Consider the following 18,725-nt stretch of genomic DNA (forward strand, 5'->3'; position numbering starts at 1 on the left):
TACACTGTTATGGATAGTGCACCCCCTGAAACCCATCAGATGGGCTCTATGGGCTCAACACTTACCCTAAGTGGTCCCTGGGCCAAGCCACCTTGTAACCCAAGGACTGTGGGCAGATGCAAGATTAGCCCATCAGGTATTATCTTCAATGGTCTTATACTTAACCTCTTAGCCCATAATGATCTTGCACTGCCCGACAAGAGAGGACCTCTCCCTCGGCTGCAAGGAACAGTGTTGCACTCTCTACTTATATGGATCTCGGGAATTAAAACCTTTTTGCAAACATTTTAGAAACCATAATATATATACTTTTATATCTCATATAAAATATACTTTGCAAAACAAATCTCAACGGTTGAAATCAGCTGCCGACAGTCTTGGTTTCCATCAGTGAGAGTGCATCCCCGATCATTACCTTTGTCCGACAAAGGGGCTGATCCTGTCGCTATGATCACCCACTCAGATGAATTCTTAGACTGTCCCAACATACCCAGGTTTTGACCCCTGCTAAGGACCTCACTGATTGGTACATCAAAGACAGCCCAATCCGACACTTAGTGCAGCATCATAATCGAGTCTAGGGGTCGGGTGTAACTTTCCAGTTTTGCCCATCAATCTCCAAGGTCCAGGGCAATACTGGAAATCTGGTCCAGTTCAAAGATTCAATTAATCCTACATTGTATGTGCCTAGGGTCTCACCCTGGTAGCTGAGACAGGCCACCCCAACCGACTTGGTGGCACCACAGTGTCAGCCTTGTCAGGATAGGTCTCCCCAGACCGATCCACTGGCTGTGAACATTCTAAACTAACACGAGTCTCATTAAGTGTACAGTTTAAGGGTATTACCCAGAAACATACCAAGGGAACATGAATCAAATATGCACTTTTATTCATTTACAATAAACTCATAAAGTGTATCATCTTGATTGAAGCTAAGGGCATACAAAACTATCTAACATAGTAGACAATAATCAGTCCAATAATCACAGTTTGGTTTTTAGCTGCACCCTCCAAGAAACAGTCCAGTAATCACAGTCAAAGAATTCCCAATCCAAAAAACAGTTCGTAGGGTTAAGAATAAACCCTAGAAAATTCAGTTATTTTTTTTCTCCCAAGAAAAGGTCTCAGTCTAAAAACGGTTCATAGGGTTAATAATAAACCCTAGAAAACTCAGTTTTTTCTCAGCTGCACCTTCTAGATAAATTTAACATATCTCTTACTGCTGCTGGCCTCAAGAATAAGTGAACGATTTACCCAGAAATCTGATTCTTGCTAAAAAAACTCTGATCGCCACCTTCAATTCTTGATAAAAAATCAATCTTGATCCCTTTAACCTTCTCTGATTCTTCCTTATTACCAAAAGAAACTCTCCAATCTTCGAACAGTTGCTAAAGATCTCAGGTAACCTTCAAGAATCAGGCAAAATAAAGCTCCTTTCTAATCTTCCAGCCCTAGGTAATTCTATGTGGTTGGCTGGGTTAGATTCACATGAGAAGCCCTAGATCATGCTCTGATACCAACTTTAATAGACAAAAAGATGCTGCAGTGGTTGATGAAAAGAAAACAGGTTCGGAAAGAAGAAGAAAGAGAGAAAGAAGAGAGAAAAGAAGAGGGAAGAGAGAAGAAAGAAGGGGTTTGGTTGTTATTTCTGCCGCCACATAAATTTCATAATATAGTTTAGTTTCCTTACAAGAATAGGAGATAAAAAAAGGAAAACTCTAATCCTATCTAGAATAGAAGAAATCATAACTAGGATAAGGCCATCTGGCCCAACTGAAAAAGGATTAAAAGAAAATAACTAAGTGTGGGTATGGAACCACACACACTAGAACCTAAGTGTGGGTATGGAACCTCACACTCGTGGCTACTAACTATTTCTACAATATTCTTAACAGAAAGGATTACTATTGCTTCCTTTAGGATAATCTTGTAGGCCCAAGGATTGACAAAGATAAGAAAAATATCAGAAAATAAGTTTCAAAAGACATGCTTTCAAGAAAGAAGAATTTTAAGCAATAAATAAAAATAAATCAACAAATTTCAAAACTACTTAAAGAACTAGCAAGGATCAAGCAAGGTCACAAGAAAAGAAGAAAACTGTTAGAGAATAAAAACCTACTACAACTTTTAGGAAAGAAGAAAACTGTTGGAGAATAAAAACCTATTCAGGGACCTCATCTCACAGCTTAAGCTTTAGATTGAACGGTTCCTTAAACAAGTTGGGTGGCAGATAGAGGTATTCTCTTCTGACTGAACCTAGTTCTCTCCTCTCCTTTTCTTCTCTTCTCTTCTCTTCTCATTATTTCTGGTTTCTTTTATTTTTCTCCTGAAATTAAATTGATTCCAGGTTGTTCTCATGGTATCAGAGCCTGTTTGACCAAGTGGTCTAGTGTTTGATCCTCATCACCCCCATTATAACTAATTAATATTCAGCACAATATATGAGTGGGTCTGTGCTTGTCCATGCTTCAAGCCCAATGGAATTTCACGTGAAGGGGCATGTTAGAGAATAAAAACCTATTTGGGGATGTCACCTAACAGCTTAAGATTTTAGGTTGAATGGTTTCCTTGAGAAAAACTATCAGCTAATTTATAATAAGTGGATTCTACAAGATGAACAAGAAAACCTTGAAATCCCATCAACCCCAAAATAAATATAGAAGTAGCCCAAAACTCAAAAAATGGCTTTTACTTGGAAGGAATTACAAATTTGTTACTGAAATATGAGATGTAAGGATATTTCAGTTTTCTCCCACATAATGAATGATTTTATTCAGCTGATTGAACTTAACCCCTTATGTAGGCATGTTTCAGAGGCTGGTTGAGGTGGCTGGCTCTACTGGAAGATTTGGGCTGCACTTCCTGTTTTTGCCTTTGTTCTCTTAGATCTCTTTCATTGAAAAAGAAAGAAGAAAAAAATTCCTTTATTCCTTCTGCAATGTATGATGGAAGTCAAATTGATAGGATTCCATCTTGTGACCAAATCAAGATGAATGGATGGTTCAAATTATCAAATTTGGAGAGTGTTGGGTTATCACCTTCTTGGGTTCTTCATTGTAGTTTTGTTTGACAATTCTAAGATATTTTACAGAAAAAGCACTATTTAATTGGTAATTTTCTTAAAAAGGATCTCTGGTGGAACTGATCTGATTCTAATTTAGGTGAGGAGCTGTCTCTCACACTCTTGTGCATCATTTATATGGCATATTGGATTCACAAGTTAGTTATATTGACCTAAGTATTTCACTTAACAAATTCTTATCATGAAAGTATTGCAGTTTCTACTTGATGAAATCTAGTATTTTTAAGCCACACTTTTATAGCAATCACTTTATAATACATGGTTTCCTTCTGGGTTCACAAATTTTTCTGCCTTCTTTCTTTTCTTCATTGTTGTTATCTTTCTATTCTTTTATTTTAGTTGCACACTTGGAACCTCTGGATATTGGCCTTAGTAGTGATACTAAGTTTAACTATCACAAGTTGTTTAAAATTTATGTACTTCTGAGCCAAAATTTTCAATCCTAATTGTTTGTATAACTTCTGTGCAAATGTGCTTGATATTATTACCAGAGGACCACGATGGGCAAGTGTGAACCTTGGAATTTTTATTTGCATACAATGTTCAGGCATACATCGGAGTCTTGGAGTGCATATATCAAAGGTATTCATTGTTCCATTGTTTATACCTCGATCACAATTATTAGTTTTTTTAACATAATAAAATCATGGCTTCAGATGTTGATTACATTATGAAAATACTGACAATATGTTGCTGATTTCTTCTCTTTTGTTTTCTTTCTTTGTTTTATTGAAGGTGGTGGAGGGTTTCAATATTCTTGACACAATTTATTTGTGGACAGAATACAAAATTTTCTTCATATCATATTTTCAAAATTATGCTGGTTCACTAATGTTTTCTTTCTTACGCATTAATTCTAAACCAAGAAATAGCATCTAAACATCTTACTGACAAAAAAAAAACTTTTCCTCATTATGACTACCATAGCCCCCAACCTTTTCCTGCTTTATTGTAGTGTTATCCAAATATGTATGGCTGACTTTGTTTCTAAGCAAGGGTGTAGGCTGAAGAATCCGAATGATTTGAAAGTGTTAAACAACATAAATAGCTCTGCTACCATGTCAACTAACATAAAATAGAATAGCAAATCAAGGAGAAAACAAGAAGAAGAAATAGAGAAACACCAAGATTTAGTGTGGTTTGGCTTGGATAGCCTACATCTATGGGAGGAGAAGAAAAATATCCACTATGAGAACAAGAGATACAACTCTCTCTCTCTCTCAGCCACACTCTTCCCCACTCCTCCTCAAACCCTAATCTCACACAACCATTGGTTTAAAGAAAGCAACAAATGGAAAGGTATTAGAATTACACTGAAGCACCCTGTGTTTAACTGTAATATGTTAATAGCACGGCTTTCAACACACATACGTCAACTACAATCTTTCTTTGGTGTGAGCAAATCTAGTACAACACATGGGCTTAAGCTTTCACGGATCAGCCCCTGCTTCAACAACTCTGTTACTTGTCTTTGGAGCTCCTCATGCTCCTTAGGGCTCATTCTATAATGGGGTAAGTTAGGCAATGTTGCTCCCAACATTAAATCTATATGATGTTGTACATCTCTTAGTGGAGGAAGGCCATTGGGTAATTCCTCAAGCATCACATCAGCATATTCATGAAGTAGCTTCTTTGCCATCTCTGGAATAGGTGTTTTGTTTGCTATCTTCTTTGGAAGAGAGTACTGGCTGGCTTAGTTTCCTTCTTTGGAAATGAATCAAGATGCATTGATTATCTTCTTATTGTCTTTCACAAAGTTGTATGTGTTGTTGTCCCCACAATGAATGGTCTTATGGTCATATTTCCATGGGCATCCCAAAAGAATATGGCATGCATCCATTGAGACAATATCACACCATACTAATTCTTCAAATGTATTATCAATAGAGAAATTAATTAAGAATTTAGTAGAAACTCTTACCTCATTTCCTTTGTTGAACCACAAAAGCAATATGGTCGGGGTGTTGAACAGTCTTGAGTTGAAACTTGTCCACCATCTCTTGAGAAACAAGATTCTCACTACTACTGTTGTGAATAATCAGGTTACACAACTTCCCACCATCACGTGTTCTAAATATATTCTTTCTCAACCAGTCCCCTGGTAGCGATTCTAAAGGTGCAACCATGGAGTGCCGTGCCGTATCACTAGAGCTTCACCTTCAATCTCCCCATCCAAGTTTTTTTCCTATAAAGCATTAGCTTCAGTAGTTTCAACCACTTGTCCATCCTCAACATGACCTATATCATCTTGCTGTGTTCATCAATGACTTCATCAACCAGGTGTCTTTGCCCTACAATCCTTCTCTTAGGAGATTCATTGGAACGATGTCCCAACTCCATACACTTGAAACATCTAATAGTAGGCTGCCTTTGATTTCTCCTTGTTGCATATAAGGGCCCATGGATTGTAGTTCGTGTTTGGTTGATCCCATGACCCCTACCAGCCCCAACACTTCGACTTATTGATGAAGATGTATCTTGGACAGCACTTAGTTTCCACCTTGAGCTCTGACCACTAAGAGATTTCAGGTTTGATGAGAAGAGAAAGTGAAGAAGAAGTAGAAGAAAGAGTGGTGAAAGAGCAGTAGAACACAGATTTTGAGGAGAAGAACAGAATGTCAATATTCTGCCGCTGCCACTTTAAGTTAATATATATAGGTTATGCTAGTTACATGAAAGGACATATCTGCCCTTGGTGTTTACATCATAACTGCTAACAAATAACAAACAATATAAAACTGAAACTAGAAATAACAGAATAATAGCAAAATAACCACAGCTGTGACTAGATACATTCTACCCAATGGACAGAGTGGGACCACAGCTGTGGGGCCCACATCAATGTTCTCTACAACCTTAAATTTTGCACCTTTTGGTAAAGAGTTTGCTCATAATCTAGTGGTAAGAATTGCGATTTCAACTTTTCTTTCATTCTTCTTGTAGAGATGCTGGGTCGAATGGGCCTTAGTATTTGTTTTTATGTTTAAGTAGTGTGTTATTTTGTTTGTATGTTAATGGGCCTGTTAACCTCTTTTATTAGTTCTTGCTTAGCTGGCCGCCCATTTAAGGGCAGACTTGTAATTAACCTAGTTAATGAAGATTAATAAAAGAAATAGTGTGGGGAGAGAGGAGATCATTTGAAATCCTCCTTCTTTCTCCCTTCTTCTCCATCCTTTTCTTTTTCTTATTTTCTCCTATAATTTGAAATATTTTACTGTTCTTTTATTGGACTGAATAACATCTTGGTATCAAAGCAGGTCTTCCTCCTCTTTTGGTTTTCTTTTCTTTTCCCATACACCCTTCGATTAGAAGAGTATATGGAGAGATAAGTTGTTGATTATTCAGAGAACTTTTTTGCCAAGTTGGTAAAGGGTTTGGAGAGTCAGAATCTGGATATAGATTGCCAAGAAAGTGAGGCTGTTGATTTTTTGCCAAAAGCCCTAGTCGACTAGAGAGTTTCCAGTTGTAGGTTAGAGATACTGTTTGGTTGTGGCACTTAAGGCTTCGAGGACTCCTTTTGATCTCTAGAAGTGAGTGGTTGCAGTTGGAAGAGGTTTGGGAAGCTTTGGTAGGAGCGATTGCTTCTTCTCTCTTTCTCCCCAGAAGCCAGGTATAGTGAAACCCTAGTTTTGGGTCCTTTAGGTGTTGAACTGATCATAGTTAGGTTTATAAAGATTGAAAACATTGTTTTTTTATTTTTTGTTTGGTCAATGGAGCAGCTTGGAAGTGAGATGAAGCAAATCTCGATGTCAGAGGTTGGTCCAATAGATTCCCTTTTGACAAGAGTGACTACAATCAAACTGGATGGAACCAATTATTTGGCCTAGGCACAACCTATAAAGATTTATGTCTATAGTAGAGGTATACGGGGGTTTCTCACGAGCAATAAGGAGAAACTAACAGAGACTGATCCTACATATGAGTAGTGGATGCAGGAGAACTACATAGTGATTGGATGGTTAATTAATTCTATGCAGCCTCACATAAATCAACATTATCTTTGGATGACTTCGGCTAAGGAGATTTGGGATAGTGTTACAAAAACGTATTCTCAGAAATTGAATGTTGCAAGGGCCTACAAACTGAAGAATGATGTGAAAATTTTGAAATAGGGGGAGAAGAGTGTAGCTTTCTAATACTCAATGTTGAAGTCCCTATGGAAGGAGATTGATGATATGGAAACAGTGGTATGGGAGAGCACCAAGGATGCAGAGACATTCAGAAAATTTGTGGAACGAAACATGGTGTTTGAGTTTCTTACAGGACTAAACCCTAAGTTCGACATTACCAAGCAGAATATTTTGGCCAAGGATGAGGAGAGCAGGTGGCAGGTATAGTTACAAGGTCCACCTACAGAACACTTTGCTCATGTTAGAGTAAAGCCAAAGGGCCCGACTGGGAAGAAAAAAGTGATATGTGAATACTGCAAGAAACCAAGGCATACTAAGGACACCTATTGGAAATTTCATCCAGATCTTCTCCTTGACAAGTTTCGGAATAACAACATTAATAGTAATTTTAAGAAGAATGGTTAGACCGGAAAGCCTAAGAATGCTAATGTTGCCACAATGCCTGAAGGAGGGAATAGGGAAAGTGAAGAAAAATAAGCTATGGAGCAGCTAACAGCAGTAAAGGCAAAGTTTGAAAAGTATGGGAGATTACTAAATCACTTGAAAACCACTGTCTTAGCATCCAACCCTTCCAACAACACCTCATCATCCGCATTTGCTCACTTAGGTACTTGTGCTTTTGCAAATCATGCTATTGTTTCAGTTAATCATAAAATCCCTTAGATTATTGATTCTGGTGCATCAAACCATATGACCAGTTTATCTAACCTCTTTTGTTCATATCAACTCCTCTTTGGAAGAGAGAAGATATCCCTTGCTGATGGGTCTTTTGCTCCCATCTCTAGCAAAGGGGATATCAAGGCCTCTAACCACCTTATCTTATCCTCTGCTCTTCATGTCCCCAAACTTAATACCAACCTTTTATCTGTTAGTACCTTGACTAAATCCATGAACTGTACCATAACCTTTTTTTCTTACCCATTGTGTTTTTCAAGACCTAACATCTCAAAGGATGATTGGGAGTTGCCATGAGGCTAAGGGAATATACTTACTAGACACACCTGATAGGAGTCTTGGACCACCTAATGGAGTAGCCTTGGAGTCTGTTTTGTCAGAGTCTTTTGATAAAGTCATGTTACGTCATTTATGGTTTGGTCATTTACCCTTTTTTGCTTTGAGTTTGTTTCCCGATATGTTTAAGGGAATGTTTCTACCGAGTTTTCATTGTGAGTTATGCGAACTTGCAAAGCATTGTAGACATTCTTATTCAGTAAGCAATAAAAGATCTATTTCTCCTTTTCATATTGTGCACTTTAATGTGTGGGGGCCATATCATCTGCCTACTATGGGGGGTTACAAGTATTTTATCCTCTTTATTGATGATTATTCTCGTTATACTTGGATTTACCTCATGAAATCCCGGGTTGAAGTTCCAACCATTGTGCAAAAGTTTCATGAACTTGCTCTTACTCAATTTAACACCCGAATCAAAATATTCCCCTCTGATAATGCTAAGGAATATTTTGAGAAGAACCTTTCATCATACTTTTGAGAATTTTAGGGTTATTCATCAAAGTTCTTGTTCCTACACTCCACAACAGAATGGAGTGGCGAAAAGGAAGAACTGTCATGTAGTTGAGGTTGCTCGATGCCTCCTGTTTGCATCTCATGTTCCTATCAAAATTTGGGGGGATGTTGTTCTTACTTCCACATATTTGATTAATGATATGCCTTCTTAGGTTCTGGGTTTTAACACTCCACTTAGCCTTCTCTTTTCGAATGAGGATCTCTTTCCTCTTCCTCTCCGAGTTTTTTAGTGCACCTGCTATGTACATGTTCATAATCATTAGAGACATAAATTTGAGCCTAAGGCACATAAGTGTCTTCTTAGGATATGCCTCCACACAGAAGGGATATTGTTGTTTTGATCTGGTTCGTGGCACCCGTTGTCTCTAGGGATGTCACATTTGCTGAGTCCACTCCTTTCTTTGGTGTTTCTCTTGAAGGAGAGCATTTTGAGGAGCCATTTGTCGTCCCTAATTGTTCCTCTTCCTGTTCCTTTTGAGTCTCTTGTTGAGCCATCTTCCTCTATTGATTCTCCTTCCACTAGGTCTACCTCTCATGTTCCTGCTCCTCCAAATCATCCTCTTAGTTTTCCCTCACATCTCATTGTCCAAATGTGGTACCAAAGACAAAAATTCAGGCATGGTCTAGTTGTTTCCACTCCTTCAGCTGAGCCTCTAGCACCTCCCATCACTTATGGGGTAACAGGTCAGCCTTCATCTAATCCTTCTGCTACCTATCCCCTACCTATTACTCTTTTCTTGCCTCTGTTTCTACCCATGTGATTCCCAAGTCTGTACTAGAAGCCCTATCCAAACCTGAATGGAGGGATGCTATGATGACTGAACTAGATGCTTTGCATAAGAACTATACTTGGGGTATTGTGGATTTGCTTGAAGGGAAGGAACCAATGAGTTGTAAATGGGTGTTCACTATTAAGTATCATTCCGATGGCACTATTAAGAGATTTAAGGCTAGATTGATTGTTAAGGCTGCGTTTGGTTGGAATACGAATACAAATTTGTAGAGTGCAAAACAAAAATGTTTGGTTCATGTGAGTGCAAAGTGGTTCGAGATTTACACATCCACTTTGCACTCAGTTCATTTGTTTCAAAAGATACAAATAAGAATACAATTTTTGCAGATGTAACTGTTCCTTGCTACCAAATGGTGTTCCAGATACTCCCACCATTAAACAAATATAAAAAATGACAAACCATTAAATAAATATAAAAATAACAAAAATCCTTTTGTTAAAGACTTCTTTTTGAAATTATAGAATTTAACAAATCTCTTGCTGAGTGCATTCTTGAACATAAGAGTAGGCTCAGCTTCTTCTGGTTCTTTTGTTAAAAGTATTCTTCTGTTGAAAGACTAATGATTAACCTGAAAACATGAAAACGTGTTCAAGGTTGTTAAACATCCCTTCTGCACTTCTGTAAACACCTGAAAACATCACCTGGAGCAGAAGTTATAATTCATTGGCATTTGGAAATCTCAATTTTCAATGTGAACTTTCTGAGATTATTAGAGTTCATTGAACAAGACATACACCAAGCATGGTAACCATATTTGGGTGGATCATGCCAGAACCTTTTGCCATTTCCCCAATTCTTATGCAAGTTCCTCCAACCTATGCAACCCAACAATTGCGATCATGGATATGACATCACGTTAAAGTTGTCAGGAGCATGACAATTAAGTACATACAAAATAATGCTCCCACAAAGTACTGTTTTTATGCTACCTCTCCATTCAAGTAATTAAGGTGTTATGTCAGCATGACTTCTTTTATTAAAGATGCAACAGAACTCAGAAGGCACAAGAAATATCATAAAAATGAATAATATATCTTGGTGCAATGATTATGAGAATGGATGGATTTTCTTTTCCAAAAGAAACTAAGTACAAAACTTCTTCATGGTAGACATTAGAAAATATATGTATAAAGCACAACTTGATTGTCATTTTGTATTATAGAAAGCCAGTCTTACAAACTTAAAGTAGACACTAAATTGAAATCTTGAAGTTTCTTTTTTCTTTGCGATTGGGGGGCAAATAACACTTCTTAAACAATTTTATCAAAGAGTTTTTTTACAAGTAGCAGTAATTCAATAGTTTTATTAAAGATAGGGGAAACAAAGCAATTCACACTCAAATTACACGCTAGAGCCTAAGCTGCCAAATCATTCAATTCTACACTGCAATTTTTTATTTTTACACTGTTTGCCTCTTTCCCTGGTTCGCCCCAAAGAGCCCACTAAGGGTCTGTTTGTTAATAGCTGAAGTGGCTGAACTGAAAAGCTTATTGCTTTGTCTTTTAGTGAAGAAGAATGAGGTTATGAGATCCTAAAGGGATGAAAGCTGAAGTTGGATAGATTATTATACCTTGATATTTTAGTATTTAATTCTTTTATCCACCAAAAGACAAAGCAATAAGTCATTAAGTTCAGCAGCTTCAGTCATAAGCCATTATCAATGGCCCCTTAATTGTAAAAGAAAATAATATTACTAAACCTATAAAACAAAACCACAAGAAGAAGCACTATAAAAGTATGGGAAAACAAACTCAATGAAAAACAGATCAACCCATGAACTATGAAATTATGGTCTTGGTCAGAAACATATTTTTTATTTCCTTTTGAAAGATGAAGAAAATTTTATTAAGATCAAATCAAAGGATAATACAAAGAGTCTTCACTAGAAAAGGTGCAAGATGCAGTCTCAGCATAATCAAATGAAAAACAATGGACTGTCCAATTCATTGTTTATAAAGGAAAGATGTTATATAGAAGTGTCCATCAAGGTAGATATCCGATAGGCGTCGGGTAAAGAACTTAGTACAGTTAGGAGAATCCATGCAAACAATTCATAGAGGTAGATCAAGGAATATGGAGTATTTTATCAGCTTATACTTTTCTATAGACAATTGATTCTTCCTTTTTTCATCTTGTCAAGTCAGACAATGCAACATGCATCAGATTCTGATTCCTATGTTTGCATCCATGCAATATTACTTAATTTCCATTTTACAGGCCTCCTAGGCATAACGAGAACTCCAGTGGTCCAACAAACGGTGAGCAAACAAATCAAGATGTTGAGTTAGAGAACCTCCAAATGATAGCTTATCATGAAGTTGAAGGGATGAGAGATCCATCCCATGGACGCCCAAAGATTGCGGAATAAGGGGGCGAATTTCAAAAATTTTTCTCTCCCTTCAATTGGGATTCACATTCCCTATTTAGAAAATCATATTTTCAAGGATCATTCTTGAACTTTAAACTGAACCAAATCTGAACCAAAAGGAATATGAGAGAATTATACCTGATACGGAGAAGTAATATCTCCCAACGAAGGTGTTCACGCCCAAGGAAGGATCCAAAGACTGCTCCCACTGAAGATGGCACAGTGCAGGATGGAGCAGAATCAGCAGTGTTCTTCCCCAAGAACTCTGTCCTTCGCAAGAATCAGTAGAATGGTACGTAAGCACAGCTTCCTTTTCAATTCTTTCTCAAAGAACTAATGTCAAAATCCAATCTTGACTTCTCCCACAACTGGAGATTGAACTGGAAAACAGGGCGGCAAGAACAGGGAGGCAGCAAGAGAGTATTCGCAGGGTTCAGAATTCTCTCTTCTTGTTTTCAGCACTAAAGAGGATCTGATGTATATCTCCTAAAGGCTGCCGCCCCCTCCTTCTTTTTGTTAACTTAAAAGATCAGCTCCCAATCCCATTAGGAGCTGCTTATCCAAATCATATTTGGATCAGTCTTCTCTTCTAGTGATAAGGATAAACCCTTATCTTATCTGTAGATTAAATTAGCTTTCTCCTAATCCCATTAGGAGGTTTCTAGATCTGAATCACATTCAGATCTGGACTCTCTGAGTGGATAGGATTAAGATCCTATCCTATTTGCTAATCCATCTCAGAATTCGCCCCTTTAATTAACTAAATAAATAGCCCAGTTCGAAATGGGCTTTAGGCCCATTAAGCTTATGTGCTCACTTAACCTTCCTAACTGCTGCCCAGTTGGGCTTCCTTGTATGGCGTGGGACCCAAGCATTGATCTACACATCAGCCACATGGGTTCGGCCCAGCCTTTGTTACAAGGCCTGGTCGAATACACTGTTAAAGACAATGCACCCCCTGAAACCCATCGAATGGGCTCTATGGGCCCAACACTTACCCTAAGTGGTCCCTCGGCCAAGCCACCTTGTAACACCCAAGGACTGTGGGCAGATGCAAGATTAGCCCATAAGGTATTATCCTCAATGGTCTTACACTTAACCTCTCAGCCCTTAATGATCATACACTGCCCGACAAGAGAGGACCTCTCCCTCGGCTGCAAAGAACAGTGTTGCACTCTCTACTTATATGGATCTCGGGAATTAAAACTTTTTTGCAAACATTTTATAAACCATAATATATATATTTTTATATCTCATATAAAATATACTTTGCAAAACAAATCTCAACGGTTGAAATCAGCTGCCGACAGTCTTGGTTTCCAACAGTGAGAGTGCATCCCCGATCATTACCTTTGTCCGACAAAGGGGCTGATCCTGTCACTATGATCACCCACTCAGATGAAATCTCGGATTGTCCCAACATACCCAGGTTTTGACCCCCGCTAAGGATCTCACTGATTGGTACATCAAAGACAGCCAGATCCGACACCTAGTGCAGTATCATAATCGAGTCTAGGGGTCGGGTGTAACTTTCCAGTTTTGCCCATCAATCTCCAAGGTCCAGGGCAATACTGGAAATCTGGTCCAGTTGAAAGATTCAATTAATCTCACACTGTATGTGCCTAGGGTCTCACCCCAGTAGCTAAGACAAGCCACTCCAACCGACTTGGTGGCACCACAGTGTCAGCCTTGTCAGGATAGGTCTCCCCAGACCGACCCACTGGCTGTGAACATTCTAAACTAACACGAGTCTCAATAAGTGTCCAGTTTAAGGGTATTACACAGAAACATACCAAGGGAACATGAATCAAATATGCACTTTTATTCATTTACAATAAACTCATAAAGTACATCAATTTTGATTGAAGCTAAGGGCATACAAAACTGTCTAACAGAAGTCCTCTCGAAACTCCATGTATGGCTCGACCAGTAGTTGTATCAGCTTCTCTGTTCTCGTCTACAGTCACCTGACCAATAAAAGAGAGGTTTTAGTTTAAAGAGTCCCATATCAGCTAAACTGTCAACCAAATAGATGTACATACCCCATCACTGCCAGTCCTTCTGGTTGTAGATGAAGTATAATATGCCCCATTGGCACCTCCATAAGTAACAGTGGAACTCTAAAAGCTATAACTACAAGCCCAGGGACGTGCTCTATCTGCCCTGTTATAGTCATTCCAATACTGAACATGCTTGCTCTTCCTTTCTAAAAGATAAAACACAATGAATCTCTACTTCAACAGTATATACATTAGCAACTTCAAGAATATGAATATAATAGCAACTACAAGAGTATATATATAGTTTCAGTATGCAATTACAGCAAGGACTTAACCTTGAGATTCATCATCTGGATCCTCAACATACGGTTCCTTTACCTAGAATGCTTCCTAGGGTTTTCAGTTTTCTCTTTGGCTTTGGCTCCTTGTTCTTCTTCGGCCTCATCTTCAGATGTTATCTCTTTGATAATCGACCCCTTTGATTTACTGGATTATGGAGCTTGATGCTCCAAGAATCCATCTGGATGCATATCTGAGTCTCCAAAAAACTTTGAACTTGACCCAAACATGCTTGGTCCAATCATACTAGATTCAAACATGCTTTGGAATGGAATAGTGAAGAAAGGATCATCGAAAGGGTCCCTTCCCCCAAACTAGAGATTAGACTCCTGTGGCTACCAAAGCCACTAAAACCACCAAATTCAGCAAAAGGATCGCCAAAACCAAAGAAATCACCTCTACCTCTCTGCATTTTTTCCACGTACTTATTCCCTGAGAAAACCCATAATAAGATAACACCCCAAGGAACCAAAAATGAAGGAAGATTCAATGAACCAAATATATTCAAGATTCAAGAGGAAAATGAAGGACGATTCAAGAAAACCCATAGGATGAAGAAATATCAAACATACCTCTCAAGAAAAGGAAAACCGATGGATTTGGAGTTCAGATCTCTCTTCCGACGAGGGAAGTGACCTAAAAATGAAAAGAAAATGAAAATGAGTTCATATCTCTCATTACCTCGACAGATGGATGGATTTGGAGTTCAGATCTCTCTTACCTCTATCGCAGAACCTTTCTCTTCTCTATCGAACACTCGAAGAGAAAATAGTTGAAACCTATGCTTATTTACTTTGACCAAAATTGTGGCAAAATTTCCTTTGTTTTTTTATAAAGCAATATTTTCACCTATTTTTTATGCAAACCTTGGTCTATACACATTTTTGCATCGAAAATAGGCATATTTTTTAACTCTTACCAAACGAATGCAAATTTGGAACGGTTAGCTACTACTTTTGATTGGCCCCTCCACCAGTTTGATGTTAAAAATTCCTTCTTGAATGGAGACCTACATGAAGAGGTGTTTATGTCTTTTCATCCAAGGGTGTATGGAAAGGAAATGTAAGTGAAGGTGTGTAAACTGCAAAAATCCATTTATGGTTTCAAACTATCTCCTCGAGCATGGTTTGAGAGATTCAGAGTTGCCCTTGTCTCTTTTGGTTACACACCAACTCAATCTGACCATACTTTGTTTTAGAAAAGAAGCAACTCCTTGGTGACTTTTCTAATTGTTTATGTTGATGAAATTGTAGTTACAAGTAATGACACCCAAGAGGTGATTAAGCTCAAAGATTTCTTAACTCTGAATTTGAAATCAAGGATTTCGAAGATCTCAGATATTTCTTGGAAATTGAAGTTGCTAGATCTAAGGAAGGTATATTCATTTCTCAATATATGTTCTTGACCTCCTTGCAAAGACTGGTAAACTTGATGCTAAACTAGCTTCCGCCCCTATGGACCTCAATCATGAGCTCTTTGCTACTAATGGTGAACTATTGTCTATATCTCTGCATGACTCGGCTAGATATTTCCTATGCAATGAATGTAATTAGTCAATTTATGCATTCTCCTAGAGATACACATTTGGCTGCTGCAGAAAGAGTTTTGTGTTACTTGAAAGGCACTCCAGGGAAAGGAAATCAACCTCAGGATGTTGTGCTTTGGTGGCAGGGAACACTGTCTCATGGAAGAGTAAGAATTAGTCTGCAGTAGCCAGATCCTTAGCTAAAGCAGAGTACAGGGCAATGGCACATGGAGTGCCATAATTATTGTGGCTAAGATCTCTTTTGGAAGAGTTGGGTATTAACTATGTGAAGCCAATGATGCTCTATTGTGACAACCAGGCAGCTATCAACATTGTACATAATGTTGTTCAAAATGACAGAATTAAGCACATAGAGTTGATACTTGATAGACATTTTATACAGGAGAGAGTTGCTTCAGGGAAGGTTTGCTTGCCATTTATCTCTTCAGAAGAGTAGTTGGCTAATGTTTTGACCAAAGGTATTCCAAAGGGGAAGTTGACACACTATATAAGCAAGTTGGGCATGATTGACATTTGACATCTATGCTCAGCTTAACAGGGAGTGTAGAGAGACTGAGACGAATGGGCCCTAGTATCTGTTTTTATGTTTAAGTAGTGTGTTATATTTTTTTGTATGTTAATGGGCCTGTTAACCTCTTTTATAAGTTCTTGCTTAGCTGGCTGCCCATATAAGGGCAAACTTGTAATTAACCTAGTTAATGAAGATTAATAAAAGAATTAGTATGGGGAGAGAGGAGATCATTCAAACTCCTTTCTCCCTTCTTCTCCATCATTTTCTTCTTCTTCTTCTTCTTCTTCTTCTTCTTCTTCTTCTTTTTCTCCTATAATCTAAAATATTTTACTATTCTTTTATTGGACTGAATAACATCTCTTCCTTAAGAACTAACCTTTCTTTTCCCCTTCCTTTCTTCGTTCCTTTGATAACCTTTCCACCAATCCATGGCTGTCCCACGCATTTTTGTTGCTATAAACTTCACTGTCCTTTCTTCATTCATTTCCTTCCAATCAAAATAATTTTCAATGCTGTCCAACCAATCTAGAAACTCTTCAGGTTCCAACTCACCATCAAGCTCATTGTTATGAAGTTGAACACCATGCTCTTGATTGAATTGTAAAGCTTGCACTATTCGGTCTTCCCATCGTTGGTTGTTATTTCTTTCATGTTGATCACCTTTAGGTTGCTCAATGTCTTCTTCCCTTGATTCTTCACTAATAATGTCAGTGGGTTGTTCATCAACTCTAGGTGCTTGTTTTCATCTTCCTAGCCCCAAATCACTTGCTACATCACCATCCCTAGCAGCAGTTTGAGCTACAAGGTGAGCAAGATGCTTAATCCATTTTTGCAGACCTCTTATAGCCTCTTGGAAAACCTCTACTGTGACATGTTGTGGTCTTCAAGCACCCCTACCATGTCCACCCCTTGCAGCCATATAGCAAAACACAACAAGGAGATGAACTTTGAAGCAAACCCAAAGAGCTTGCTCTAATACAACTTGATGTGGACAAAAAAATAAACTACATGTAGCACTTCAAGTGTACAACAATAAGCACAAGAAATACCAAGCCATAGTTGTCAAGGCAACGCCTAGGCAACAAGACGCACCTTGCCTAATTGCCAAGCAGCTTTGTACTATGTATTATAAAATACTTTTTTTTTTCTTTATTTTTTGACATTATAATTATAAAATAGGCACTATTAAACTAAAATATTCATTTTGTGTGTTTATATACTGATTTCTTTTTATTATTTTCTTATTTGTTAGGGTTTAATCAATATATATGTTGAAGTTCGACCTGCCCTAGAATTTTGTCTTGTTCGTTGACTGTAAAGTAAAGTGAACAACAAGAAGTAGAAGTAGGAGAGGAAAGAAGAAGAGAGAAACGAGAGAAGGTCTGGTTCGAATTAGAGAAAAAGTTATCCTTAGATTCGGCCAGACCTGTTATTATATTATTAACTTATTGGAAAAGACTTAAGTGCCCTTATTTAAGTAAGAGGCACTCGAACTAACATAACAGTACACATCAACATTCTCAACAAGTGCAAAGACCAAAATACCCCTTCACTAACACCACTAACACTCCTCCTCAAGCTGGTGAGTATATATCATATAATCCTAGCTTGTTACATATGCAGTCCACTCTCCCCTGATTCAAACCTTTTGTAACCAAGTCTGCCCACATGTTTCCCATACTAACATATGCAGTTTCTATCACTCCATTCAGCACCTTCTCTCACAAAATGACAGTCAACTTCGATGTGCTTGGTTCTTTCATGAAACACCGGATTGGAAGAGATATGAACCGCTGCCTGATTGTCACAATAGAGCTTCATTGGAGTACTGATATCATATCCTATCTCTTGTAGAAAGTTCCTTAGCCACACTAATTCACAAGCAGTATGTGCCATGGCCCTATATTCTGCTTCTGCACTGCTTCTTGCCACAACTGTTTGCTTCTTACTTTTCCACGTTACCAGGTTACCCCCCCAGAAAGGTGCAATAGCCTGTGATAGATCATCTATCAGACATAGAACCTGCCCAATTAGCATCAGTGTACCCTTTACTACCAGTTTTCCACCACTCCTGTACAGCAAACCACGACCAGGAGCTCCTTTCAGATACCTCACAATCCTTAGCACTGCATTCCAATGTGGGACCAAAGGTTTCTGCATGAACTGACTCACCACACTAACCGCAAATGAAATATTTGGCCGAGTAATTGTTAGATAGTTTAGTTTGCCTACAAGTCGTCGGTATCTGCCAGGGTCTTCAAATACTTCACCTATATCACTACTCAGCCTCGTATTTGTTTCCATAGGTGTCTCAGTCGGTTTAGTACCTAGCAACCCTGTTTCTTCCAATAAATCAAGTACATATTTCCTCTGACACAAATTAATGCCATGCTTAGATCTTGCTACATCTATGCCCAAAAAGCATTTC

The 18,725-nt window shown here is 38.2% G+C and overlaps 1 protein-coding gene and 1 pseudogene across 5 annotated transcripts in view; one reads left to right on the forward strand and one right to left on the reverse strand.

Annotated features, from left to right (window-relative positions):
- AGD15 (ARF-GAP domain 15) overlaps window positions 1-18,725 on the forward strand; it is a 95,087-nt gene that overhangs the window by 40,129 nt on the left and 36,233 nt on the right. For all 5 annotated transcript variants that reach the window (XR_016095110.1, XR_016095111.1, XR_016095108.1 and 2 more), the window contains exon 3: window positions 3,574-3,664. Coding sequence is in view for 1 of the 5 variants with exons in the window: in XM_088941949.1 (XP_088798075.1) it covers window positions 3,574-3,664 (91 nt within the window). In the remaining 4 variants the exon portion in view is untranslated. The remainder of the gene's footprint in view (window positions 1-3,573; window positions 3,665-18,725) is intronic.
- LOC148860763 (uncharacterized) lies at window positions 10,097-14,652 on the reverse strand (annotated as a pseudogene).

Source organism: Nelumbo lutea, chromosome 4, assembly GCF_056320005.1.
Source record: "Nelumbo lutea isolate HS-2025 chromosome 4, American lotus-T2T, whole genome shotgun sequence".
Taxonomy (NCBI): Eukaryota; Viridiplantae; Streptophyta; class Magnoliopsida; order Proteales; family Nelumbonaceae; genus Nelumbo; species Nelumbo lutea.